General features: G+C 31.7%; 2 protein-coding genes across 2 annotated transcripts; both read left to right on the top strand.

The window, feature by feature from the left end:
- Positions 1-90: 90 nt before the first annotated feature.
- On the top strand, positions 91-1,167 carry LOC128183771 (uncharacterized). Its single transcript, XM_052852930.1, has 3 exons — positions 91-303; positions 401-446; positions 870-1,167. Exons 1-3 carry the CDS (start codon positions 145-147, stop codon positions 1,160-1,162), a joined length of 498 nt encoding a protein of 165 aa, XP_052708890.1. The 5' UTR covers positions 91-144; the 3' UTR covers positions 1,163-1,167.
- Positions 1,168-1,285: 118 nt separating this feature from the next.
- Positions 1,286-26,761, top strand: LOC128183782 (uncharacterized). Its single transcript, XM_052852938.1, has 25 exons — positions 1,286-1,310; positions 1,435-1,479; positions 1,914-1,976; positions 2,125-2,178; positions 2,400-2,438; positions 2,644-2,715; positions 2,878-3,192; positions 3,318-3,614; positions 3,751-4,035; positions 4,525-4,797; positions 5,066-5,353; positions 10,927-11,217; positions 11,536-11,589; positions 11,764-11,808; positions 12,207-12,272; positions 12,610-12,639; positions 16,265-16,309; positions 16,539-16,610; positions 16,870-17,184; positions 17,619-17,915; positions 22,363-22,635; positions 22,895-23,182; positions 23,400-23,693; positions 24,530-24,668; positions 25,332-26,761. Exons 1-25 carry the CDS (start codon positions 1,292-1,294, stop codon positions 25,444-25,446), a joined length of 4,074 nt encoding a protein of 1,357 aa, XP_052708898.1. The 5' UTR covers positions 1,286-1,291; the 3' UTR covers positions 25,447-26,761.
- Positions 26,762-27,349: the final 588 nt, after the last annotated feature.

The following is a 27,349-nucleotide window of genomic DNA, read 5'->3' on the forward strand; positions in this document are numbered from 1 at the left end:
AGATCCCAGATCAACATTGCCATTGTTCTAACAACCGTCACATACAACATCTCAGGAGTCTATTTAAATCTCTGTTGAAACAGACGGAAAGGAATCTTTTTTTTTCTACATAATTAATGGTGGATAATGGACTAAACATTTAATATGGCGTCTACTAGCGAGGATAAAGAAGAAAACATAGATGAAAACGAGAACACTGAGAAAGACCCTAATGAACAAGAGAGCGAAGAGAAGGGCCCTAATGAACAAGAGAGCGCAGAGGAAGGGCTAAATGGTGGAAATAATGAAGAAATTACGCCTAGGGTAAAGTTTTATGAATTGTATTTGGCCGATAATTTCATTTTTCACCCTGATTCATTTTGCTATATGTAACTAAATGTTTTTGTCTCTCAACTTTAAGACTCTGGAGACATTACCCGAAGAACCAAGCGATCTTAAAAACCCAGGTAACAAAAATTAAATAGTAGAAATTGCGATTATAATTTAGGATACTTAGGATCCCCTGACGACTTTAGTCATTAACAGAATACTTAACAATTAATCGAGCCAATTCTGTATTATTTTGCTGCCAATTAGCTTGAATAGGGATTTGAAATTAATTCTGCATCTCACAGCAGGCGTTTTTGTTTAATTTCGTTTAACCCGTTCTGTTCACAATTTTATATCAAACAAAAGGTTAAGTGCATCGATGATTTTAGTTATTGAAACTTTTATAAATCACATTTTCAACTGTAAAATATGTAGTAATGTTAATAACAAATATGTAAAATAATGTTAAATATGTTAAATTATAGAAGAGATAAACAGTTCTACAATGAATGAAAAATGCACATTTAAATGCCCGTTTTCGAAATACTTTTTAAAACCAGATGAAGTTCTTGTGCCAACTGACCTGAAAGCTGAAATAGCCGCCAACGAAATCTTACTGACATGGGGGCCACCAGCGGGTCTATCTAAACACCAGGTCTCTTATGAGGTAGAATGGAAGAAACAATCCGATTCACAATGGACAAAGGCAATCACCCGGGACCACAAATATCTGATAAAGAACCTGGCTACAGAGACTGATTACGACATGAAAGTTTCGGCGTACGAGAAAATCATCGAACCACAGGAACCAGAAGACTCGGAGCCCGAACCAGAAAAAGAGAAAAGTAAATAATAAGAAACTTACTGTGATATCAAAACAGTGATTGCACGCTTCAAGTAAGATCGCAATGTTTTGTTACATGTATTTTTATGGTATGTTTTTGAAATATTTATTTTTTTTTATTCAGAATTATTTGAACATATGACAATTTTTCCTGAAAGTAAGTGTATTTTCTTTTACATGAACTAAACAAAACCAAATTATTTTTTGATAACTCATCTATAAAAGCTTCTATTTTTAAAAGTGTATATTGTTCAATTTTGTTTCATTTTTTCCCCCTAAAGATTCGACCGTTAGTCAAGTTGGAAGTGAGGTAGAGGCATTCACACGTAAGAAATAACTTTATTTTGAATATTATAGAGAACAAAAACCGATCTTGTATGAAAAAATTAAACTGCATTTTGAAAAGGTAAATTTTCGTATGTATTTTTTCCCAATTGATAACTACGATTGATATAATTTGAAAAATCTCATTTTGATTCTCAGATTTTATTTTAGGAAAACTTGCCTGAAATATATAATTATTTTTTTTGTGTTTCAAAATCTTTCAAGCTTTTGGTAATAACTTCTAAATATCTTATAAAATTAATTAATCAAAATTCAACTGTAAACGAGTTAAATTCAAAATTAATATAAATAAATTAGTATTGAAGTAAAGTCGGTTACATTTATTCTTCTATTTTCTATTTGTGATATCCTTTAACTGAAAATTAAAGTAAAACACATAACTAGGTCACTGAGTAAATGCATCTATTGAAAACAGAGAGAACAAAGGAACTAGCAAAGATCGTAGCTGAACTAGAAAGAACTCTGGAGTATCAAAAGCGTAAGTAAATAAACCAAAATGAATTTGTTAAAATGAATATCCACAAATGATTTTAATAAATTGAATATATTTTTATCAGTTATATTAATTACTTGCATAATTCATACTCTTGACGAAAACGTATTCATATGATTATGTATAAAATCAGGTCTCAACAAAGGTGAAAAAATACCAAAAAGGCTTGAGTCTAAACTAAATATGGGTAAGTTGTGATTTTACTTTCATTTATCAATCCTTTTTAACATACTTGAGCTGAAATACCAAATGAAAATTGAAGGGTTGTTAAATTTAGAAAAATTTAAGACACATTTTAGCTAACAATTAAAATAGATGATGATATCGATGTGACAGCAAAAAAGAATTAAATAGGAACTCTCACAGAGTGGAACGTTGTGATTTTCATATACCTATTGTTTCAAATAGAAATTCTGAAACCAGTCAGAAGGAAAGATTGTCCAAAAAGTAAGAAAATATGATTGAGATAATAGAAAACGGAAAAATTATGATCCATATCTTAGTTCAAGAAGACAGAAAAACTCATATTTTATTGTATTCAAGTATTAATATTTTGTTTTAAGAATGTAATAGAATTTATCTTACACAGTATACATTATTAATGTTACTGTTAAAAAAGGAATTCTCTCAAATGTCGACGTTTTTTGAACAGGAATTCTTTTCATTATTACTAATGATATGTTTGCAAGATCTCCACAACTAAAAGCTTCCGCCAGAATGCAAAGTAAGTTTTATGTTTATTTTAAAACAATGAAACCTTAAAGAATTCGTAAAAGGTATTAGAATTTTAGAGAATTTGAAGAAAACATCTTATAAAGTATCTTAATTTCGGTAAAACATTTGATAAAACTATGTTTATCATTAGACACAATATTTCTTTCTATAGCTGAAATTACCCGACTTTTTGAGCGCGATTGGAAAGGAGAAGGTGATATTGTTAGAAGAATCAGAAATGGCACTCGAGCACAAATCTTGAATGAATTCGAAAAACTACGACAAAGATTGGACTTTGACAGCCATAAAATGTTCATCTGCATAATTCTCAGTTACGGAAACGTGGAGGGGTTCAGGACAATGGATGAGGAAATGATCGAGTATCAAGAGATCTTCTCTATGTTCAATGGATCTAATTGGTTGCATTTCAGTGAAAAACCAAAATTTTTCTTTATTGATGTTCAACCAATGAAAATGGAAAGAACAGGTTTGTATTGAAATCATAAGGAAATACCACTATGAGGAATCTTGCTTGATTCAAGAGATGTCTTCGATCCATGTTATTTAAATAAAACGATCAAATTATGATTGAATTATTACTCTTCATCTTAGGTGATTATCCTCAAGACCTTCGTGTGAAGGAACTTTCAGAGGACGAAGTTGAGATCCGGTGGAAGCCACCGAAAATGTTTCAGAGCAGCCAGCTTAATTACTTAGTACACTGCTATAGGTTAAATGATCAAAAGGTTCATACTAAAACCCATGAACTCATTGCGAAGAAAACCAGTTGTGTTCTCGATGAAATGCAAAAGGACGTGACTTATAAAATAAGTGTATGGTCCATTCAGGCAACAACCCAGAAAAAGAGAGGGCTTCCAAGTCAAACCAAATATACTTTGAGAGAAAAGGGTATATATTCTTAAAGAGTGACAGTCGTTTGCTCTTTGAATTCCAATTAAATTTAAAAATGTGCATATTGATAGCCAATGTTGCTGTTTTTAATTTCTTGAATATCTTAATTTTTTAACATTTGGTTCAATTGTAGTTTTAGCTCCAGTATCTGGAAGGTTAACAGCGAAATCAACAACATACGACACAATAACAATTTATTGGCCTTTACCGTTGGAGAATAGAAAACCGCCGTATTTCGCGAAATACAAAGAAAAAACAGCTGATAGTTTTAAAAGAACACTTTTACCTCCCAATGAGACTGAGGTGAATCAGGGCCACGTTTTGAACTTTTTAAAGAGTAACACTGAATATATTATACGACTTTTTGCTGGAAACTCTAGAATTCTCAACGAAGTGAAAATTAAGACACTGGCAAAACGTAAGTACCATTAAACACATATTAAGACTTTGCATCAATGCAATGGATTTGAAACCCTATTTACACGATGTGAATTACATAATCTCTTGATCAATCTTCTGAGTTAGATATACCTCCATTGATTAGTCGGACATGAAGATGCTATAGAATAAGTATATTTACTATTTTTAAAATACAATTAGAAGACTGTCAATTTGATCTAGAGAATTTTGGTTCTATTTCTTTCCTGTCATTCTGACATAATGGATGGAATAAAAAATCTACCTTGCTATCTTCTTCTTATTATTAAAACTGACCGTTTATTTATTTATCGAAAGATCAGAAGATTGACATCAATTAACTTCTTACACAGATTAGAATATTTCAATTTTCATGTGGTTCGATCAAACTTAACATATCCTTAATTATCTTTATTTAATAATTTTGTGATGATTTTCTCATTAGATTTGAAATTGCAAATTTGAATGTTTCTCGTAATGCCTTTTTAAGATCAACCCAAGGACCTTAAAGCAAAACACATAACACCTTTTGAGATTGAGTTAACATGGGCAACCCCAAGCGTATATCTTCGCGGAAGCTACAGGTACCACGTGTTTTATCAGATGAAAAACTCAACAGAGAATAGTGTTGTTACGCTCGTTGAACAACACACGTTGACTGACTTGATACCAGATGTTGTTTACACTATATGGGTAACAGCTGAAAAGGACAAATTTATGGGAGATCCGTCGGACTCAATAGAGTGCCACACACCAAGATGTGGTAAGTTACAACGATGGTTTACTGCCTTTTAAGTTTCTAATTTGTTTAATAATTTCGGTCGAAGTGAAGAATACTAAAAAGAGAGCGAAGATAATTGTTTTGTTGTTGGTATATTTGATAATTTTTTATAGATTCTCGAGGTCTTGAAAAATTGCTTATGCTTCTTCTATGCAAAGTTAATTAATTATAGAACAAAAAGCAAATTAATTTTTTTGAGAATTCAATTAAAGGTATACATCGAATTTCTCTAACGAATAATTGCAATCAGGTCCCCAGAATTTACAAGTAGATGCCCACGAACGGAGTATACGTGTGTATTGGGACGAGGCTGTTGTTCCAGCCGAGACAGAAAGCTTAAGTTATAGAGCTCGTCTTCAAAATGATAATATCCGTCCAATAGTTGGAGAGGTGCTTCCTACGCCCGATGCCAAGTACAACTACGCCTGTTATTTTCGGGATCTATGGACGGACACGCAATACACTCTAGTCATAACCACAGTGATTGACGAGGGAGACTGGGACCCACCCACCGAAGTACCAATCAAAACGAGGCGAGGTCAGGCTATTTTAATGTGATGATGCTATGATATCTTTATACGATTTAAAATTCTTCATCAGTGGTAAATGAGAGAGAGAGAGAGAAAGAGAGAGAGAGAGAGAGAGAGAGAATAATATCATTCTGTATTTTTCTCTTAGATCCCCTTGTGAGTGATCTTGAACCACATGCTAATAATTTCCTGGTTGCATATTCTAACACTCTCGGTATTGAAGTTGGAGAGAGGAGATTAGGGGGAATATTCGTTCCGACTCTTTTAGAATTACTACGAGATTACTACGAAACGTAAGTAGTATTAGGGTCAGAGTTTTAAATGATAAAAATATTTTATCGGATATTATGTGGAATTGAAAATTGATTTTGGTGTAATAAATTACACATATAAATTACACATTTAAAATGATGATTTGATTACAAACTAGCTTTAATGTACTTTCATAATGATTTTTCGCCAAAGTTAAGTAACTTATATCTATAAAATAAAATTGAATCGTTTTTTGATATATTTGTAGAAAAAACATTGTTGAAATAATGGATATTGTTGAAGATGAGGTTCAGATTCGAAGTGCAGTAACAGGAAAGATACGGAAAGTTATATCAATAAATACATTACTCTCTCGTCCAATGTTTTGACACCTAATTTGTTTAAGAGTGAAAATAAATTAGCAGAAAATGTCATATCTTTAGATCTCAAGATCATGTATGCAAAAAATTTGATCTTATGTTGCACAAATAAACAAATATACAAACAAAAAGAAAAAATATACATTCTGTTTTTCACTATTTGAACGCACTTTTGTTTATTAAAGGGATCTTAATTGTTACAATGAACATTAAAAATTAAGCTCTTTGAAAAAATCAAAGCGCGTTAACTTGGTTATCAAGTTTAACACCTTTGAAAAAATATTCCAAAGTTGTTTGAAAAATGTTTTGCAGGGCTAACAATAATTTTCAATGCTTTAGTTATGAAATACAAATTTTTAGTTTCAGTCGAAGAGTTATGGGAAATATAGTTCATTTTTTTGGTTATAAATAAACAAAGATCGTGCAATGTTTCTGTTTACATGGGAGCAATATCCCAGATAAAATTATTTTCAAGCTGATTTTTTTTTATCTACTAATTTTTTAAAATATTGCTTTAGGTCTAAACCTGAAATTTTCTATTCAAAATTAAAACAAAAACATGACCTGAGCTGCTTTTTTTTACGTAATAAAGAATTGTGAGATCTGAATCTCGCTTATAATTCTACGACTGACACTATTTTGTCTATTTGACTATTAAATGGCCTATTAGGCTACTGAAGCACTGTAAACAATAAAATTTGAATGATAAATTTTGACCAAAATCGTGATCATGCTCCTTGAAATAACAAAACCCTTCCATTTACTCTCTTTTGAATTTACCGTGTTTTGTTTAACACACACAGTGGTAGTATATAGATGAAGGGTTTTCGAGGTATTACGAAATAAATGTTAATATTTAAAGTATAATTACGATATTTCTTACAAGTTCAATCTATTTAAGCTTATATTATAAACTTTTATCAGGTGTTTAAAATGCAGCGTCTTTTTCTTAACGGACTACGACGAAAAAAATTAAAACAGGCTTATTTTCTAAAGTGAATGGAGCTTAGTGGAAGACTCAATAATACATCAATGAACTGCTTAAATAAAATAGTGCAGTATGCGTAGTAAACAGGTTTAGCGGGCTCACAAACATACTTCCGGTATTAAACAAGAATGAAATCAAAGGAATCATAAAAAACATTTTGCATAATAAACGATTGTCAGGCGAAAAAAGGCCCATGTGTAATATGCATCTTATTGTTTTATCCATATCATGGCGATTTTATTTTATTTGTTTTATGTTTTAAAAAACCCAAATATTTTTGAGGTATTTTGTCCTTAACTCGATAAGTACAAGTATCAGAACATTGTCATATCCTCTTACGCACGTCGCATATATTTTTACCCCTGAAATAGGACAATATATTGTTATGGAGAAAAAAAGTACACATACAAGATTCATCTTCATCCAATAACATGCGGAAAATTGTCGCAGGGGATTATATACCTCTCTCAGTCTTCGCTTGACAGCCAATATTAACATTTATCATTTTGAATACATTATTAACTATATCTTGATTAAAAGTGGACATATGCAACACGCCTTATATCTTCAAAATCAATCATTACCTCAAAGAAAAGGTAAATTAAAACTATCTATGATGTTTGTATTTATGATACTCCTTCAGACACCGAAGTTAGCATTCATTATTCCAGAATGATCGGTCCACACTTTCTCAAAACATGCAGCTGCTCTTTCCTTTCTATTTTCTTTGTTATTGTAAATTGTAGTGCTAGATTTTGTTCTCTTTGTTTTCTCGTATGATAATTTAGAATCGTTACTTATAGTAAAAATTTATATCGTCGGGCCGTGTACAAATGAGTATTTTCATAATAAAAACATGTTACAAAACTTACTATTAAATTTATTATCACGATACCTTTTTATGATACACGTGTATGGATAAGCAAGCGATATTTAAGCATTGAATGCTTTTTTTTTGGATGTCGTCGGTCCTATAACACATCAAACATGCAGACAATGTGAATACTGCGCGTTAGCGTTTATATTCTTATCAATATTCATACTGATGTCTATTTATATGAAATATTTGTGTATTGTCGCATTAAAGCCATTATATACGCTCTTCGTCAGGGATATGAAATATGGATGGAACAGTCATAATAACATGTTGTTAAGTTTGCTTCTGCGACAAAAAATATAGTGCAAGAAACTTTGTCGATTTTTTTTTGCATTGACAAATATATATGATTTAACGATTATTTTCACTTAGTACGTACCAATTTGGTTATGTAAGTTTGAACGTTTCATTTAATCTTAAAATAATAAATTTACTCAAAACACGTGATGACGTTATATAAGTGCTCATGGCGCATGAATAAGCCAAGAGTATTGAAAGGAAATTGAACATCGCAGATTTCTAATGAGAATATAAGTGGAAATATACCCTGAATGTAAATATTGAGGTTTGAAAAATACGTGAGAAATGTGAGCAGTAACCATATATTCAGAGAGAACAGATCATAATAGTTTTTATTGTTCATAAATGTTCATTTTTGGTCAGTGTTGGTATAAGCTGAAAAACAAGCTTATCTTTAAAAAAAAAAAGGATATATGAGTTGGCGCCGAGGCAATTTTTACACACATAAAGCAAGGTTCTTGATTAACTTGGCTATTTTGCTGATTCCTTAAGTAAACAGTTAACAGTACTGCACGGGGGAGGGAATTATCATACGTCAATGTACATTTTCATTCCTAAACTTTTAAAGAGGCGTGATTTACTCAGATTATTTTGTTTTAACTATATAATTGTCCATATCATACATCTGATGCTGATAACAGTTTGATTGGCTTGATTTGGCAGCCAAATTGACCAAAGAGAAATCTTTGTTTGTGCTTCGATGTAAAATTTACCTGCTTGAATGTCGTTTCTTTGTATATAAGAATCGGGCTTTTCCTACCGATAAGTCGAAGATGCGTATTCCAGAAATAAAGAAAAACGATGTATTTTTGCGCTCGACAGCGCCATCAATAAGTTTGATTAAAAATTCATAGCGAAATGAATTATGATATATGAAATGATATTTATTCCTTTCCGTAGTGTAAGGTGTAAGGTCTTGAATTATTGCATAAAGGCTAAAATTTAAGATTATTGGAAATCAAGGGGAATCTATTATAACTAACTTGTAAGAGTTTTTAAATCTATTGGCTGTTATTTCAAAACAGCTTAGCATTTCTTCTGTTTTTGTAGAGCCTCAAAGTTGAGGTTTCCAATGCAGTTTTAAGGTGTTATAACACAGTAAATTATCTGATTATGAAAGACATAATGATAAATAAACTGTACATATGTACAATTTGTACAATAAGCGAAAGATTTGCAGTTCAGCGATAAAAAATCAATATCTAAAAACATTAACTCAGTAAGTAACAACAAAAGCCCCTTTGAGATTCGAACTCGGGGTGTACGGATTACTGCTATTGAGTAAGTAACATGTTGCCATAGATAAAATCGTTTTAATAAAACGGATCAGATGTCAGCCATTTTGTAATAATGTGTAATTCAACCTTAACGTGAGCATTGTTGAGATGTTTCCTTAAACTGTGGTTAAGTTCCGGTTAGTTGCCACTCTCATGATCTAGGCATAATTGATAAAAAAAGCCAAAGGGACTGAGTAGATAACAGAAGAAAAGAAAGTATAAAAGAAGAGAGAAAATATCCTTCAGACGATTAAAATGTCCTAAATTGTACCCTACCGGAATATATCCTCTTTATCAGCCATATTTAACCGAAAATGACGCATAATTTCTTTCAGTTTTAGAATACGTTTCCTTATTGTAGTTTAATTGATATTGTTGTTCACGTTTTGATAAAAAAAATTCCCAAAACTCCTATAAATGGTTATGTTTTTGAAATCGAAAGGATATCAAATAACGACAACTCTGATGTGATTGTGGCCATTACGACGGTACTCGGATGTGTGACAAATCTAGTCCGAGGATCATCGCAGGTCGGGTATTTAACACGAGTTATAACGGCAAGCCCTGTAAACGATTTTGATCATTTGATATCTTTGTTAAGGTTTAACAGAAATAATGACAACCTCTCATGCTGCTAAATCAAGACTTTAAAATTCAGAGATAAACATCTTAAAATCACACTGAGTGAACATATACGATCTGGAATTCTACAAACAGAATGATATATGTTATTGGGATAACGAGTTTATTATGAAATGATATTATTTAATGATGTGTCGGTTACATTATCTTTTGGAAAATGATGAAGGTAAGACTAGTTCAATTCTATTACCAATTGATGTTTCTGTTATTTTGTGTATTTCTTATTACATTTGTAATTTTATAAACACAATGGCGGTCAATTTTGTTTGTTTACTGTTAGATTATCATATTTTCAGAGAACCGCCGACCGGTCGAAAAGAAATCGTCGAAAACCAGGTACTAGAATCTACGTTCATCTTTAGTTATTCAGTTTGTTTAAAGTAGGGCCGTTATTGAACGGTTTTGGGCCATTATATTGTATTTTGAATATTTTCCTTACTGTGGCCGATAAGTTATAAAGAACAATCATTTCCAATTTTTTAAGTATTAAGTATATATATATATATATATATATATATATATATATATATATATATATATATATATATATATATATATATATATGATAGAAGAATTACTTATAAAGTTGTGTGCATCAAACATATAATAGGTATTAGGATATACTTTTCTCCTTATCCCGATCTGCCTTCCTTAAAAAAAAAGACAAAAGAAGAAATTATCAATTGGAAAACATTATACAAACATGCTAATGAATCTCTGTTTGGCCCTGTCTAGATTTATGATTAATCCGTCTCGAATAAATAAATTCATTTAACAATTACCAACTTGATAAAGAAGGTTATAATATTTTATCTAAATAAAAGTGGCAATGATCTTTATAACTAGTATATGACATTCAATTTAGATGGGATTGTTGATGGGTTCGTTCAACCAACCACAATCAAAGCTTTTCTACGAGCAAAGGAAATAAAATTAACATGGCAACCCCCTCTTCATACCAAACGAGGAAAAATGATGTATCGCATAGAATGGCGTGAAAAACTTAAACCAGCAGCCGAAACAAAGAAAGCTGAAACAAAGGTTCACATCTTCACCATTAAAAAACTCAAACCGAACACGGAATACGATGTCCGGGTTCTAGCATTCGTGCCCGGAACTTTACCTCCAGAACCCGGAGAGGAAAAAGTATCGGAAGGTATTTTTCAAAATGATAAAAGAAATAGCGCCCACTGATATACATGTAACAACAGAATTTGAAAGCATACGAAAATGATATCTGTGTGACTATGAAAAATATCTTAACTTTGTGACTAAATAAATTTAGATAATGTTTCTTTTTTAAATTAATTTCCCTTAATGAGAGAGATCTTCAAGGTACTCACAATTAAACACATGTACGTTTAACATTTTTCATAATATCTGATCAATTTGAAAAATATCATTATTTTTTATATAAATCTCAGTATCACGAATTGCAATACTATAACTATGTACCATATCTTGTGCTTTTCAGCAGTTTTACCTGATATAGATGAACATGGACCCCATCTTCCAAAAATTCCAGAAGGTACATGTAGTCTATTCTGAGTATATTTTTTTTCTTAATTCTTATACAATATACGTGTATTTTTTCTTAGGTCGTGTTCAAAGTAGGATTAAAAAAGACACTTTAAAAAATACCTATTTTCTCAACCATCATTTATGCAAAGAATGAAGTCAATGTCCTTAAAACATTTTGTAGGGTCTATCATAGCACAGGCAGGAACCGAATACGCTTTGATGACTTGTAAGTAGAATTAAATTTTGTTTTCATTGTTTTTAGATTGTTTTGCATATAGATTTGACAAAACTTTTATATAGTCCAAAGACACTCATTCTTTTCCTTTTTAACCGTGAACGTTTTGGTTTCAATAGCTTAAATTATGGGAAAGATATCAAATGTAATCGTTTTATTTATAGCGTTGTTAACAAAGTTGTTTCTTAACTCACTATAAGAATAATGTTGTTTTAAAAAAAACCCACAGAAATTCCAGCTAACTTCGGAGAATCTTTTTAAATTATATCGGTATGGCGATTAATTTTGGCGTGAAATCAATGTTGGGAAAAAAATATTAAATAAGGGCATTGTTTTGTACATTTTTTCATAAATCTTTTTCATCATTCATTTTTGTACTGTCATTACAGCCAAAATAAAGGAGGCAGAAACTATTATTGAGATGAATCCTCCATTGGAAGAACTAGATGAACAAGGTGAAAATAGACCTTTTGAATTTTATCGCATGCATTCAACAATACCCCTTTTATTAAATAACAAAGCTACCGCCCCCTCGTTTGCTATATCCATCAAAGAAATAAAAAAAAATGTTAAAACTCAATTTAAAGCTGATTTGATATACTGTATATTTATCAGTTTTTATGTATAATTATGCAAATTTTTTTCCCCCCAAAACAGAGAGACGATTAAATATTGCTAATAGAAGCATTTGAATTCAAGGTTAAATTTTCTTTAGCAAAGTTCTAATAAATTGTTTAAAAAATGTATATTGTAAACCTTACCATAATGTGATACATGTTCACATTTTTACAGCTCTTATGGAAGATCAGAATGCAGAACCAGGTAAATACGTGATGCATTCATTAAGAAGCCTAGTTGGTCGAGAGCTTTGAAAAGAGATGAAAAAAATATCCAAATTTTAAAACTGAAATATAATGAAGTCTTTTTAGCTAATTTAATGGGTTAAGACTAAGAATGCATATGAAATTATGTCGCACAATAAAATCACATTTTTAATGTGTAGAACAAATCCTTTTCATGTAAAAATGTATGGACTATGGACTTATGTGCACATGTTGTATCAGCACTGTGGTACATAGGACTTCAGTGCAAAAAACACTGAGCACAGGATGAATGACCATCTTTAAGTCCTCCTTAAAGATAGCTTAAAGGTGTTTAAAGGTAGCTTAAAGACGATCTTTAAGCCACCTTTAAGCTACCTTTAAGCTATAAGTATTGCTTAAAGGTGGCTTAAAGAAAGCGTAAAGATGGCTTAAAGGCAGCTTAAAGACTATCTTTAAGCCACCTTTAAACCACCTTTAAGGACAACTTATAGGTCCTTAATGTCCAAACTTCTTTAAGCCACATTTAAGCCACCTTTAAGCTACCTTTAAGCCACCTTTAAGCCACCTTTAAGCCATTAAAAAAAATTTAATTCAATATTGTGCTTAATTTCCAACAAAATGTATTAACTTTATGAAAGAAAAGGTATTAAAACGGTTTTTGTTCTAGAAAGAAAAAGGAAAAAAAAAAACCACAAAAAAAAAACCGGCCACGGCGAGAATTGAACCCGGGACCCTTAGCTTACTAGCATCTCCTCACATCCTCTGCGCCACGGCAACTTATATATCTATGAGCGTTTTTATATCCTATATATCAGTGGATATTGAATCACTGTATTGAATGTGTTTACTTGAAAAGATTTTGACAAACCATTCAGTTTGTAACAATCAATTATATCTAATTTATAAATTACATGCATGCATGTATTTAGAATGAAATACGGAACTTGGTCTTCAGTGAACAAAAATATATTATACCTAAATGGAAACCGTTAGGTTCACTATAGTAGGCTTTCTTAGTTAATAAATTTAAACCGAGTAGATATACGTTCATCTAATTTATAGCTATAAAAATGTAAGAAAGAAAATGAAATCATTTCTTTTATTAAATGCATTGATACTATTAGGGTATTTGTTCAATTTCCCGCAATTTCCCGGTTTTCATGATCGCGGCGCCGTTCCAATATGTTTAAATATTTACATGTAATTGTATGTACATGTACATGATTTTTAAACTATCAATTCTATAACAAACATAATTACCAATTACCGGTGACGTATTTACTGCATGTGGCAATTGCAAATGACTTGTACATACAATTGTATGATGTGCCAGGCCGGGTATATTTGACATATTTACCCTTATACATATATTTAAATAATCAACCCCTATTTATGATCAACGGTACATTAATTAATTAGCCTCAAGATTTTACTCTTACATACATGTATCGTTAATTTGTAGACGTAACATCTATGAAACCCAGAGCTAGGAAATGATACTTTGAAAATGAATTACAAATGTAAATTAACTTTTATTCACTAGACTTATCGTATACTCGTACATACTAAGATTCAACGCCTTTAGAAACCCTGACGTGCACCTGGGCACACGACACACCTGTTGTGTATATCTTGTATATTCTGTGTTAGTTCCAGGGGTTTTCTTAAGTTGGACAAACAATAGACTTTAATTAGATATACACAAACATGCACCTGGGCACACGACACAACTGCTGTGTATATCTTGTATATTCTGTGTTAGTTCCAGGGGTTTTCTTAAGTTGGACAAACAATAGACTCTAATTAGATATACACAAACGAACAAAACTATGTCTAGACAAACAAAGCAGTAATATCCTGCCCGATATAACAAAGGCAGTCGAGAGTCTTTTCATCTTTAACATGTATCTAGCAGATCTAGAGTTAGAAATAATGAAAATTGAAAAAAAAAATACAAACCTTAAACCGATTAACAAATTAAATCATGCATTTTTGGTTCATTATCTTAATTTTGTTTAAAAACCGGATGAACTGAGAGAGAGAGAGAGAGAGAGAGAGAGAGAGAGAGAGAGAGAGAGAGAGAGAGAGAGATTTTTTTCACCGATTAATTTATAATAGGAAACAAAAATACTTTTATTAGTTTTATGCACATATTAAGATACAGAGACTGCGCTCATACCTACAATAATTTTGAAACCCCCCAAAAATTATAAAGAATTTTATAACGGCAATCTGTGTCCATCAGAGCGGTGCTGATGATAGCGATCTGTGTTTAATGGAGCGACGATTAAAACCGCCTGGAACACCCCCCCCCCCTTCCTTGGAAATTATATTATCACTCGGATGACTCCCTCCCATCTCTATAAAAGAGCTTTTGCATTTAATATATGTGTTTATTGTTCAGCTTGATCAATATTGACTTAAAGGCCACTTAAAGACAGTGTAAAGGCAGTGTAAAGAGAGCGTAAATGCCACTTAAAGATGCTTAAAGGTGGCTTAAAGGTGGCTTAAAGGTAGCTTAAAGAAGTTTGGACATTAAGGACCTATAAGCACTTGCTTAAAGGTGACTTAAAGGCGGCTTAAAGGTTGTATAGCCTTTAAGCTCCTTTAAGTCACCTTTAAGCCACCTTTAAGGACTTGCTTAAAGATGGTTTTTCGCCCTGTGGAGACTGAAGTTTCTAGTAGCGACGATACTTACATTATATATAAATTTTAAGAAGATTTATTCCTTATTCAAAGAACGTTATTCAAATCAACCCTATATTTATCCGAACACTCTGATTTTTCAAAATAATATACGTACTAAATAAATTCTAGAAATACATTGAAATGAAATGAGATCAAATAGATTATTTTTTTCTTAAAAAATGGGTTCACTACAATATGAAAAATACTGTTTTGTGAGGCGTTCTGTTTGCAAAGATATCTCATAAGTCAAGCACTAATCTTTAACAAAAAAAAATCCAAAATCTAAATTTCTTAGTTTTTAAATTGTCGTAAGTGTGAAAAATTGAGGTTTTTAAAAAATTTCTTTCTTTAATATCACTTTAAAAAAGGCTTGGCAACACCTAAATACCGGTTGTTATCATGCATGCTATTCATACGCTTGATTGACGCTACACCGTCTTATTCAAATTATACAATGACCAAAAAAAACTGTAACAGTGAAGTCGAGATTTCGCACTGGGATATACAATTTTATTTAATTGATATTATGCTTAATATTATAATGAAAGTCCCACTGACAAACATGTTTCTAAATGTTTTCAAACAGACCATGCTTGGATGATCTTTTCGCGAAAATATTACAATCTTTTCGTTTGAACAGGTAACTGTCGGTGTTTAAAAAGGTGGCAGTGTTCAGGGGATTCATTCTTTGAACCTTCCGTTAGCTGTGCATGGCACCTTAGACCATTCATATCTGTATATTAATAAAACTTTTGATACTAACAGGTAACGGAAATGTAAAACCCATAACTTTTACGGAATCCTACGATTTTAACCTTTTAGCGAAAATGAAGATGAAGTCAATATCACATTGTTCAAAACCTGTATGTTCATTATAAAGTTTATTCTTTTTCTATCGTGCCAAAAAAACCCCACTAATTTCCACTTTTTTGTAGATACCACACCACCTATTTTGACGCCAAAAAGAAGGGAACCAAAAAGTAACATTATACGTTATTTCAGGAGTGGTATTTAAAAGAAAATATAATAACTGTATAGGAAGAGCGAAATTACAATCTACATTAAACCACCATCAAATATTATAACGGATTTATGATTAATTACATTAAGATTCAATAGTTTTACTTAATCAAAAAATAGGTTAATTGCATACAACGATATTATCAGAACTTTCCAAATAATTAATACATTTTTACATTGATATTGTAGAGGTTGTTTTTATCATTATAAATGATTTGTTCAAGAAAAGCAAGCCACTACCTGTCCTGAAGAAGACTTTTGGTAATACACTAATGTATCATCCAATATATAAAACAATTTTTGATATGGCAAACAAGATGTTATTTAAAATATTCAATAAAATATGAAAAATATATAGCATTTGATCCTTTCTAATAATAGAATGGTGAACACAAAATTGTTTAAACATGTATTTAAAATGCTGATTTTTTTCCTATGTAATTTAAAGCACTTATAATTTATAACGTTTTTTCTGTCTAATTAAACGAAAGTTCTGGTTATTAAAAATTTTTTATTACAGCTAACTTAATGCGACTTTTTGAAAGAGACATGATTGTTAAAGACGATCTTATACTAAAAATTCACAATGGTGGCAAAAACTTCATACTTAACGAGCTTCATAAGATCACTTCAAGGAAGGACTTTTTCAGTTATAGCATGTTTATGTGCTTTATTGCAACGCACGGGAATCAAGAGGGGTTCAATACGAGTGACGAAAGCACAATTTCTTACCACGAACTCTTTAGATTAGTTTCTCAAAAGGAATGGAAAGATTTCACGGATAAACCCAAAATTTTCTTCATTGACACTTGTCGAACGAAAATGGATAAAAGAGGTAATTCAAATGTTTTTATGAATTTTTATAAAAGCTAAAGAAATAGGTTTTGAATTAATTGTAAATATGTCGTTTCAATCAAACGGATCGGTGAATATTCCACTTCAACATAAAGGAGTTTAATATGATTCCGTGCATGAAATTATGAGTATGGCATGGCATATCATTCTGAAAAATAAATATCGTTTATCGATGTTGAAATGTATGCATTTTACAGATATATATATTCATGTATTTATTGTAAACATCAAATAAATTATTATAAATATGTTAATATGTAAATACTTATCCATATCGGTGAACAATCTTTTAATGTCCGTCAGTATGCGCCCAAACCGCTATTTGAATAGAATGGACTCAAATCCGTAAGCTATGAAACAGAAATAATTGATTTTCAATACTGAAAACGAATTTGATTTTCTTTTATTTTAAAGGTTTATATCCTAAAGACCTTCAGATCGAGGAACTGCCTTCTCATGAATTAGCAGTGTCTTGGAGCCCCCCTGAGTTATTCGATCATTACGAGCTGAACTATATAGTCAATGTTTATGAAATAGATCAGAACAAAATCTGTGTGAAAAGGCGTGAGCTGCTATCTTTAACACCAAGCTGTCTTTTACGGGACCTCAATTCGAAAACTATCTACAAAATTAGTGTCTGGCCAGTGTTAGCCAAAACACAGAAAAAGAAAGGATGGCCAAATCACACCAAATACATGATTCAGGACATTGGTATGTATTTTTGTATAGTTTATAATTGACTTAGTCTCGTAACATTATGTAGAATTTTTTTTTCATCTTATATCAAAATTGTTATTGTTACAATAGGTTTAGTACTAATAGTTATGATGCTAATTACAGGCCTAAAGACTGCAAACCAATATAATCAAAAGTAGGGGTTTGTTTTAAAATTTAATAAATCTTAATTTTTGTTATATTTATCCTATAATAGGGACTTAAAGTCTTTGTGATTAATGTGATTCATAGAAACAATGGGTAACTTATGTTAGCAGAATGTTTCACATAAAAGTATGTTTAAAATAATATCATACTATATGAATCTTGATAAGATTTACACTAAAAAAGTATATTAAAGTCAAAACTAGTAAAGACCAAGGACAATTTTTGACGAAATTAAACGATCCATTGTATTCTTTTTATCTTACAGTCAATTTTAAATTGTAGTGCGGAAAACGCTTCGAATAAAAACAGACAAGTAAAATACATCAAAATTGCATCATTTCAAGTAAACTAGATCTCTCGAAAATTGAATTTTTTAATTTTTAAAAAGAAAAGTTGCGATATAAGGACCTATTTCTTAAGTTAAGATAATTTTTAAAAAAATCTTTGAAAAAATCTCTAAGCTATAGATTACTGACAAAGACAAATACATGTAAAAGAAAATGGTAGATATTTGTAAAACTAATTTATTCCAGCTTTCAATTTTCAATTTTCTTTCTACTTTCTCAAGTGTTACATTCCAACTATAACCTTGAGGCACACAAAGAGGTGTAAAACATGGTTGACTTAGCATTTTAATGGCGTGTTAATGCAACAGGAGTCAAATACCATAAAAACTGAAAACATTCATCAGCTTTTTGGGAAATGTTAATGCTGTATCCATCAAACTCACGGATTTCGTATATTTTCTCCTCGAGTGTCATTTTCTGTATCCTCCATTGTTTCTGCGTTCCTTCAGTACATGATTCACATATAGTGTTTGTCAGTAACTTATGAATCAAATCATTGAAATTAAGTTATACGCTAATATGAATACAATATATTGCTTTCTAATTTTGCAATATTCTTTTTACACCCAATCCCAAATTACTAACTTTCAAATATGCGGAAAACACTCGCCATGTGTCTCGGTCGCGATGGAATTATCATGTTTTACGCACTTTTTTTTTAAACCAGTAGAGTACTAACATTAAACGAACTGGTCAATGCATTATTACAAACATAATATGCGCATAAAATAAGAATTAAATGCAGAAAAATCCAAGACAATGAAAGGAACACTACACGTTGGCCAAGCTTAAGGTTTTAGATGTGCAATCGAATGTAGAGAAATCAAAGGGTTATACATCAGGTGCTCGTAACATAAGGGGTACTTAAGTCTAAGACAGTGCTTAAGTAGGACTTATGTTCATTCTTGGACTTAAGTCCGTAACTAGAAGAGTGCTTAGCTATGACAATTTACCCAGAACTTAGGCGGCCAGTAGAGGTGACTTAAGTATGTCTTAAGTATTGTTTTCATACATTTAGAAGTTCCATTGTTTATTATTTCAATTCAGCATTTGAATACAGTGTATTTATCGCATATTTACACAAAATCAATATATTAATGTTCACCAGTATAAATGTTTTGATTTTATTGATATAAATTTTAAACGGTCGTAATGAGTTGTAACATTTTTTATATAGTATGCAACTGGGCTGCTGATTAGGTTGTCAACACGTAAAGGTCATTTAAGAAGAAGTAACTATATACATGTATGTAAATACGCGAAACTTAAGAAAATTAAAAAAGGACAAAACCTATGCAATTTTTATAGACGACGATTGTCTCATTTCATTACAATGCATATCGACATCACGATGAGAGTATACTCAGAGTATGTGAATTGCCGTATTGGTGAGGTAAGATGAATAACAAAACATTTAAAGAAATTCACTTCTGAGCATATTATTCTATCAAGTTCTAACGGCATCGCCATATTACGCCACAGGCAGCCTTCGAGAACGACTAGTGAATATTCGTCAAAACAAAGAAGTAACAACAATAGACTGAATACATTGCTTAAGATCCATCGCTTTGAGTTTTATTTAAAAAAAAAAATAGGTACATATGTATGTATATTCAAGCTAACTTGAATTGTGTCTGCACATTAACATCTACCCCATCTAATATCAAAGATATCAAGAATAAACAAGCTAATAACCTAAGACAGTAATTTTATTACCAATGCATTCAAATTCGACAAAAGAAATGAAAACATTGGTTTTACTTTTTAACATAAGGATGACTTACCTAAGACATTGCTAAGTTTGCTTTATGTTACGGTATAAGACATACTTAAGCAGGAATTATGTAGGTCGTAAGATCCGCCTAAGTCCTACTTATGACCCTACTTAAGTCAAAATCTTAGCATGCTTTATGTTACGAGCCCCAGGTACATGTACCTGTGTGACTGTGCTTATTTACGAGCGGTGTTCAGCTAAAATGAACGCTTGAAGTTAGAGAAATCGTATTTACTGAAGACTGACATGATGAAGAGTTCTTTTGTATTAAAAAATTTAAAAAATGATTATTTTGACGTCACACCATCTATTCCGGTATGATGTACATACATGTATGTACAGAGTGCTCTGAATACAACGCCAATTTATGCCTTTCTGTTATTAAAGTAACCAACTGAACAACTTTGACAATGTTTAAGTTAACACATCAATCTAAAGAATTAATAAATGCATGCATAAATATATGTTTTTTTTATTAAATAAATGTCAGTTGTTATTCTCTATGTACCTTTATTCAAAGTTGAAAATGATATCGTCTAAATTTGTATTCCAAGTCAAGTTCTTCATTAACTGAATAAGTATGTTATAATGGTAATTGGGATGTTTAAAATACATTCTGTATAGTCGGATTCACCATGTCGAAATAACGACGGCATGCAATTTCTACGATACTTGGCGTTTGTTGACAATTTCCACAACTGTTTGCCGATATTCTTCCGACACTTACTAAACTGTCTCAAATCTATACTGATGCAAATTTTCCAGAACTTGTCATTTAGAGCGTATATCACGATTTGCAAACACCGATGCTTTGTAGATAAAACAAACCGTAATAGATTTAATCTATGAATCTTTGAATAAATGCATTTAATCTTTGAATAGCTATACATATTATGGTTATCGTTTTATTTCTTTTATACCAACAAAATAAAAAATGCTGACTTTACTTTCACTCACACTTATTCCAAATGAGATACAGAAATGACTGTATATTTAAACGTCTTCGTCTTTCTCTAAATATCAATAAAGAAAATAAATGAAAAGATTAAGAGAAAAAGCCTCAGTCACAACTGGCTGTGATTTTCTTCTTCAACTTATGGGGATATTTTTTGTTGTCATTTATATATATATATATATATATATATATATATATATATATATATATATATATATATATATATATATATATGTATATAGATTCAACTTTTTTGCATTAAATCGTGAGAAAATAATACAATGTAACATTGCGAGCGCCTAAGTTTCTAGTAGTTTCAGTTATTTTACATATATACGAAAAATAACCCTAAGAGAGATTTTAAATCCGCGGGATATGGTTATCGGGACTTATCTCGGGTAATTATCAGTTTCTCGCGTTAAATAACGAGACTACAGCACAACTTACCGTAACTCGTCACCGTATTTTAACAGTCTTGAATTTAGTTTCCTGCTGCTGAAACCCAGGGGATAAAGTCTTATTTGGAGGGTCATTCTGTCACGACTTCGTTTTTGTCATTGTTTAGGAAGTTGATACGTTACGTTCTGTGAAGCTTTATAAAGAGAAAGTACAAATCAAGTGTAAGTTTTGTTAAGATCGGTCAACAATGTTGAAGATATTAATTTTAAACAAGTCACTTTTTATTTCTATCCGGGGTTGTCTTAAAAACATTTTCACTAAATTTTCTCAAAACTTAAAGCAACCAAAACAATATTTCTATTAAAACTAGGGTAGGGGCCGCAGGCCAGGGGCAGTTGGGGACATATTGCTTATGCAATATTTCCAGAACCATAGTTACATTTGATATCCTTTCATCAATGGATATCACTAAACATTTCTTAATTGCATAAGAAAGTAAAAAAAATAGCGAAGAAAATCCATACATTATTATTATTGTTTACATGAAGAATAATCAAACAACAACACCTTCTTTTTCAAAATTTTGCCTTTCTAAGTGATAGTCAGAAAGGGGGAAACTCTTGTAAGTCTAGAGATAAAATAAATGGTGTGTCTAGAGAAAACATAAATGGTGCGATTTAAAATAAATTAAACAAAAGTTTATAAGTATTCTTTGGCTATTATGAGACTTTTTTTTCTCGTATTTTTAATTTTTACATGCTAAAAGAAACTATTTGATTTAATGAAACTTTTTGCACAAAGCGGAAAGGAACCAGATCCAAATGGTTGCTTCTTCGACAAGTTCTATAACCATATCATGGTGGCTGAATGAGGAAGTGGCCGATGAAAGCTTTACAGCTAAATGCAGGAAGAAGGGCGGAGGGGACGAAATATCAGAGGAGCTAGAAATCGTGTCGGGTAAACAACAAACCCATATGATAGGTTACCTCGACAGCAACACAACCTATTTGGTCGGAATCTACATCGGTTCTAATGTTTATCTTCCGGAGGTCGAACTCAAAACAAAAGCTAAACGTACGCAATTTATAGTACTAGTCATGGCACATGTATTTTTAACAGTTGTTTGTTTTAAAATATAAAGTGTATTTCAAATGTATATCATTTAAGATTTGCAATATTAAATCTTGCCTTTGAAAAGGCATTTTCATATTCTAATAAACAAACTGTTCATGAATTTTACTGATATTTTTACTGTATTTCGAAACCCTTGTCGAAGAATATATGGATACCGCTTTCAAACTGTTTATAAATAACAATTACTGTTTTTTTTTAGTTCAACCAGAAAATTTGAAGGTAGTGGATGTACAGTCTTTTGAAATAACCGTGTCGTGGGATCCACCTTCGCAAGATTACTATGGCATATCACACTATTTAGTAGAGTTTCGCTCGAAATACCTCATCGACTTTGTGCAAGTTTCCTCAGTACCTACTTTAAAACACTACAAATACATACTTACTGGCATGGAACCGGATGTGATATACAAAATAAGAGTGTTTGCAGAGAAAAACAAAGGAAAGGGGGATCCAACAAATTTCGTTAAATGCAGAACTCCAAAAGTCGGTGAGTATTCAGAATATTAAATCAACTTAGAAAATGAGTACATTTATATAGAGAAAACATTTAGAAACACTTACACTCTAAATGCTGAATAAAATTACAGATAAAAAAAATCTTTGAAAATACAGGAAAAGGTATGAAATCGATCTTATTAGTAGTTCAACAGTATCATAATTCAAATGCAATCTTGAATTATTTTCTGGTTTGATTCCAATTTAAGGCCCAACAGACCTTGAAATAAAATCGGAAACTACGTCAATAACGATATTTTGGAACGACGCCACACTTCCGGACGAGGACGCCAAAATTGCATACAAACTTTCATTACGTTACGAAGGAATCCATATAGCAAATGGTGCTGTCGTCAAGTCCAAAGAAGAGGATCCGGAACACAAATACAGCTGTTACTTTTCTAACCTGTGGACCGGAACTACGTTTAAGTTAACAATTCTGACGATTAGCAATGATCAAATTTGGGATCCACCAATAGAAATGGAAGTTAAGACAAAGAAAGGTATCTTTCATTGACATTTGCGCTTTGTTATTTTCTTGCAATCTACAGACAAAAGACATGCATACAACAATTTAATAGAAAAAAATTCTTTTAGATAGGTTTAGATGGTAGGAATTGGCAAATTGTTCTTATCATTTTTTTTAAAATTTGACTTTGTTTACTTTCTTGTTATGATCATGGGCCTTTTTACATTGAACAATTTTGAGTTATTTAGCACATAAATTATAGGGCTACAAAATATTTTACTGAGTGGTCTATTCTTTGGGCTAACTTGTTTTATTTTAAATATGTTTTTTCCTTGAATCTCAACACCAAAAAAAAGTTATGGTAGATTTACTATAAAATGGTTTTTAAATTAGCTATGTTTAAAAATATATATATTTTTTATTCAGTTTTCTTGCTTTTATTAATATGAAAATACATACACCTTATATATGTCAACTAAAATGATTAGAGTAAATAATTTATCAAATTCATCATGTTATATTATATCATTTCATCATGTTCTTCATGCATAATTTTAAAAAATGCATTTAACACCCACTAATGCAACGTTCAATTTTGTCATTATTAAAATACGTATCATGGTTTTTAAATTGTATTTGTTGTAGTTTGATCTTTGTCTTCTCCATAACAAAACAAAAATACTAAAAACTCTTTTTGCAGCACATGTTTATTTCTTTATGTTGTAGCCAAGATATTGCCAAAATAAATGCCAAAGATGTATAAAAACGCCAAAGATGTATCAAGAGGACTATCAAATAATTAATCCATTCACGCATTGCAAAACAGTTGAATATCATGTTTTAACCCAATCTTATGGTAAATTTAAATAGATATGAACAGATCCGGTTTGGAGCCGAGAGACAACAACTTCGTCGTCGCCTATAACGACTCCGTGACAACCACAGGCAAAGGAACGAATGGATGGTTCATGTCCTCCATTATCAAGAACCTTCGAAACAAATATTCACAGTAAGCTGTGACTCATACGATTTGTAGTCTTTGATATTTATGTTTTTGCTCATTTTTTCATACGTTTAACATGTTTTAGCTCACCTGGGCCGAAGGCTGAAGTGAGATTTTCTAATCAAGATTTGTCCGTTGTCTGTCGTTGTTGTCATCGTCGTTATAAACTTTTCACATTTTTAACTTCTTTTCTGGAACCTCTGAGCCGATTTTAACTAAGCTTGGCACAAAGCGAAGGGAATTCAAATTTCCACGCCCTCTTTATAAAGGAGATAATTTAGAATTATTGAGATTTTTCTTCTTTCAAAAACCATTGGGCCAGAAAAGCATCAGTGGAAACATCCTCAAGTAGTGTAGTTTCAAAATTGTTCATATCATGTTCCCCGGGGGCAGAATGAGCAACAATAGGGTGATCAACTTTTAAAAAGGAATTTAAAGAGAAAACCTTTTGGATTAAAAAGCTCAACTTTTCGAAAAAGAATTCTCAAGTATTGTAGATTCAAGTTTTTTAAAATCATGGGCTCAGGGGGAAGGGTTGGGCCACAATGGGGGAATCGAGTTTAACGTATGAATTAAAAAAAACCCAAACAAAAACAAAACAGTCCATTGGTGATTAATTTGAAATTGCGTATCACATGTATAATTTGTAATACCTTTTGTAAATTTCAGACATGATTTGGAAGATATTCTGGGATTTGTTCTGGAAGATGTTCCAAAAAGACAACAGAAAAAAGAACGAAGTCCAATTACCATTTCAACACTTAATTCGAAAGTTTCCATATAAAAAACAACACAAATCTGTATATCAGTATTGATCTTAAAATCTAAAGTATGTATGGTGGGAATACAGTGATAAAAAAAGATAAAAACTTTTATGAAGTTTTATTCTCGGTGAAATAGATTCAGTATGTAGTGGATCGATAAAATAACATACATCTGGTGCTGTACTGGCTTTTTGTCATATAGAATAACGTATTTGTTTCTGGTCACACTTTTTTCTAATACTTTCTATTATCTATACCGTAATGATGTTTTAGTAAATATAAATGTATTAATTGCAGTAATACTCGTTACATATTATTTGTTTGAATGTGTTTTTATGTAGCAGAATTTTCTATGCATGTTAGTTAAATAAAAATACTTGAAAATGTTCTTATATTGTAAAGAAACAATGTTTATCTAAATTTAAATTGAAGTTTTTTACCCCTGCTTATCTAAAAGGACTTTGTGCGGTATTATGCATTTTTTGCCCCAAAATTAACGTTTTTTTAGCTCACCTGAGCTGAAAGCCCAAGTGAGCTTTTCTGATCACAGTTTGTCCGGCGTCCGTCTGTCTGTAAACCTTGAACTTTTTCGACTTATTCTCCTCCACCACTTGGCGAGTTTCAACCAAACTTGGCACAAATCATCATTTGGTAAGGGGGATTCAAGATTCTTAAAATAAAGGGACAGGCCCTATTTAAAGGGGAAATAATTAGGATTTATTGAAAATTTGGTGATATTTTTCAAAAATATTGTTCTCAAAAACCATTTGGCCAGAAAAGCTGAAACTTTGTGTGGAAGCCTCTTCAGATAGTGTAATTTCAAGTTTGTACAAATCATGGTCCCCGGGGTTAAGGTGGGGCCACAATAGGGGGGGTCAAAGCTTTACATAGGAGTATTTAGTGATAAAATTAAAAAATTTACTCCTCAAAAACCAATAAGACAGAAAAGCTGAAACTTGTGTGGATGCATCCTTAGATAATGTAAAATCAATTTGTTCAAATCATAGTCCCCGGGGGTAAGGTGGGGCCACAATGGGGGGTCGAAGTTTTACATAGGAGTAAATAGAGTTAATCTTTATAAATCTTCTTTTCAAAAACTATTTGGCCATAAAAAGTGAAACTTGTATTGAAGCATCCTCAGATAGTGTAGATTCAAGTTAATTCAAATCATGGTTCTCGTGGGTAAAATAGGGCCACAATGGAAAGGGGGCTTAATTTTACATAGGAGTATATCGAGTTAAACTTTTAAAATTTACTTATCAAAAACCATTTTGCCAGAAATGCTGAAACTTGTGTGAAAGCATCCTCAGATAGTGTAGATTTAAGTTTGTTCAAATAATGGTCCCCAGGGGTAAGATGGGGCCACAATGGGGGGTGGGGGGCTCGAAGCTTTACATAGGTGTACAATAGAGTTGAACTTTAAAAATTTACTTCTCAAAAACCAATAGGACGGAAAAGCTGAAACTTGTGTGGAAGCATCCTCAGAAAGCGTAGATTCAAGTTTGTTCAAATCATGGTCCCCAGGGGTAAGATGGGGCCACAATGGGGGGTGGGGGGCTCGAAGCTTTACAAAGGTGTACAATAGAGTTGAACTTTAAAAATTTACTTCTCAAAAACCAATAGGACGGAAAAGCTGAAACTTGTGTGGAAGCATCCTCAGATAGTGTAGATTCAAGTTTGTTCAAATCATGGTTCCCGGGGGTAAGATGGGGCCACAATGGGGGGGGGGGTCGAAGTTTTACATAGGAATAAAAAGAGAAATTTTATTTTAAATCTTATATTCAGAACACGACTGGCCAGAAAAGCTGTAACTTGTGCAAAGTATCATCAGGAATATTTAAGTTTGGTCAAACCATGGTCCCGGGGGGGGGGGGGGTAGGGTAGGGGCCTAATGGAGACCGGTTTAATCTTTACAAAGAAATA

This window comes from Crassostrea angulata, chromosome 1 (genome assembly GCF_025612915.1).
Source record: "Crassostrea angulata isolate pt1a10 chromosome 1, ASM2561291v2, whole genome shotgun sequence".
NCBI classification, from domain to species: domain Eukaryota; kingdom Metazoa; phylum Mollusca; class Bivalvia; order Ostreida; family Ostreidae; genus Magallana; species Magallana angulata.

Coding starts and splice junctions, on each gene's coding strand:
- LOC128183771 (XM_052852930.1), top strand. CDS start 145: ATGGCGTCTACTAGCGAGGATAAAGAAGAAAACATAGATGAAAACGAG. Junction 304..400: donor ATGAAGAAATTACGCCTAGG/GTAAAGTTTTAT, acceptor CTCAACTTTAAG/ACTCTGGAGACATTACCCGA. Junction 447..869: donor AAGCGATCTTAAAAACCCAG/GTAACAAAAATT, acceptor TTTTAAAACCAG/ATGAAGTTCTTGTGCCAACT.
- LOC128183782 (XM_052852938.1), top strand. Junction 11,590..11,763: donor TCTTCCAAAAATTCCAGAAG/GTACATGTAGTC, acceptor AACATTTTGTAG/GGTCTATCATAGCACAGGCA. Junction 17,916..22,362: donor ATACATGATTCAGGACATTG/GTATGTATTTTT, acceptor TTTTGCACAAAG/CGGAAAGGAACCAGATCCAA.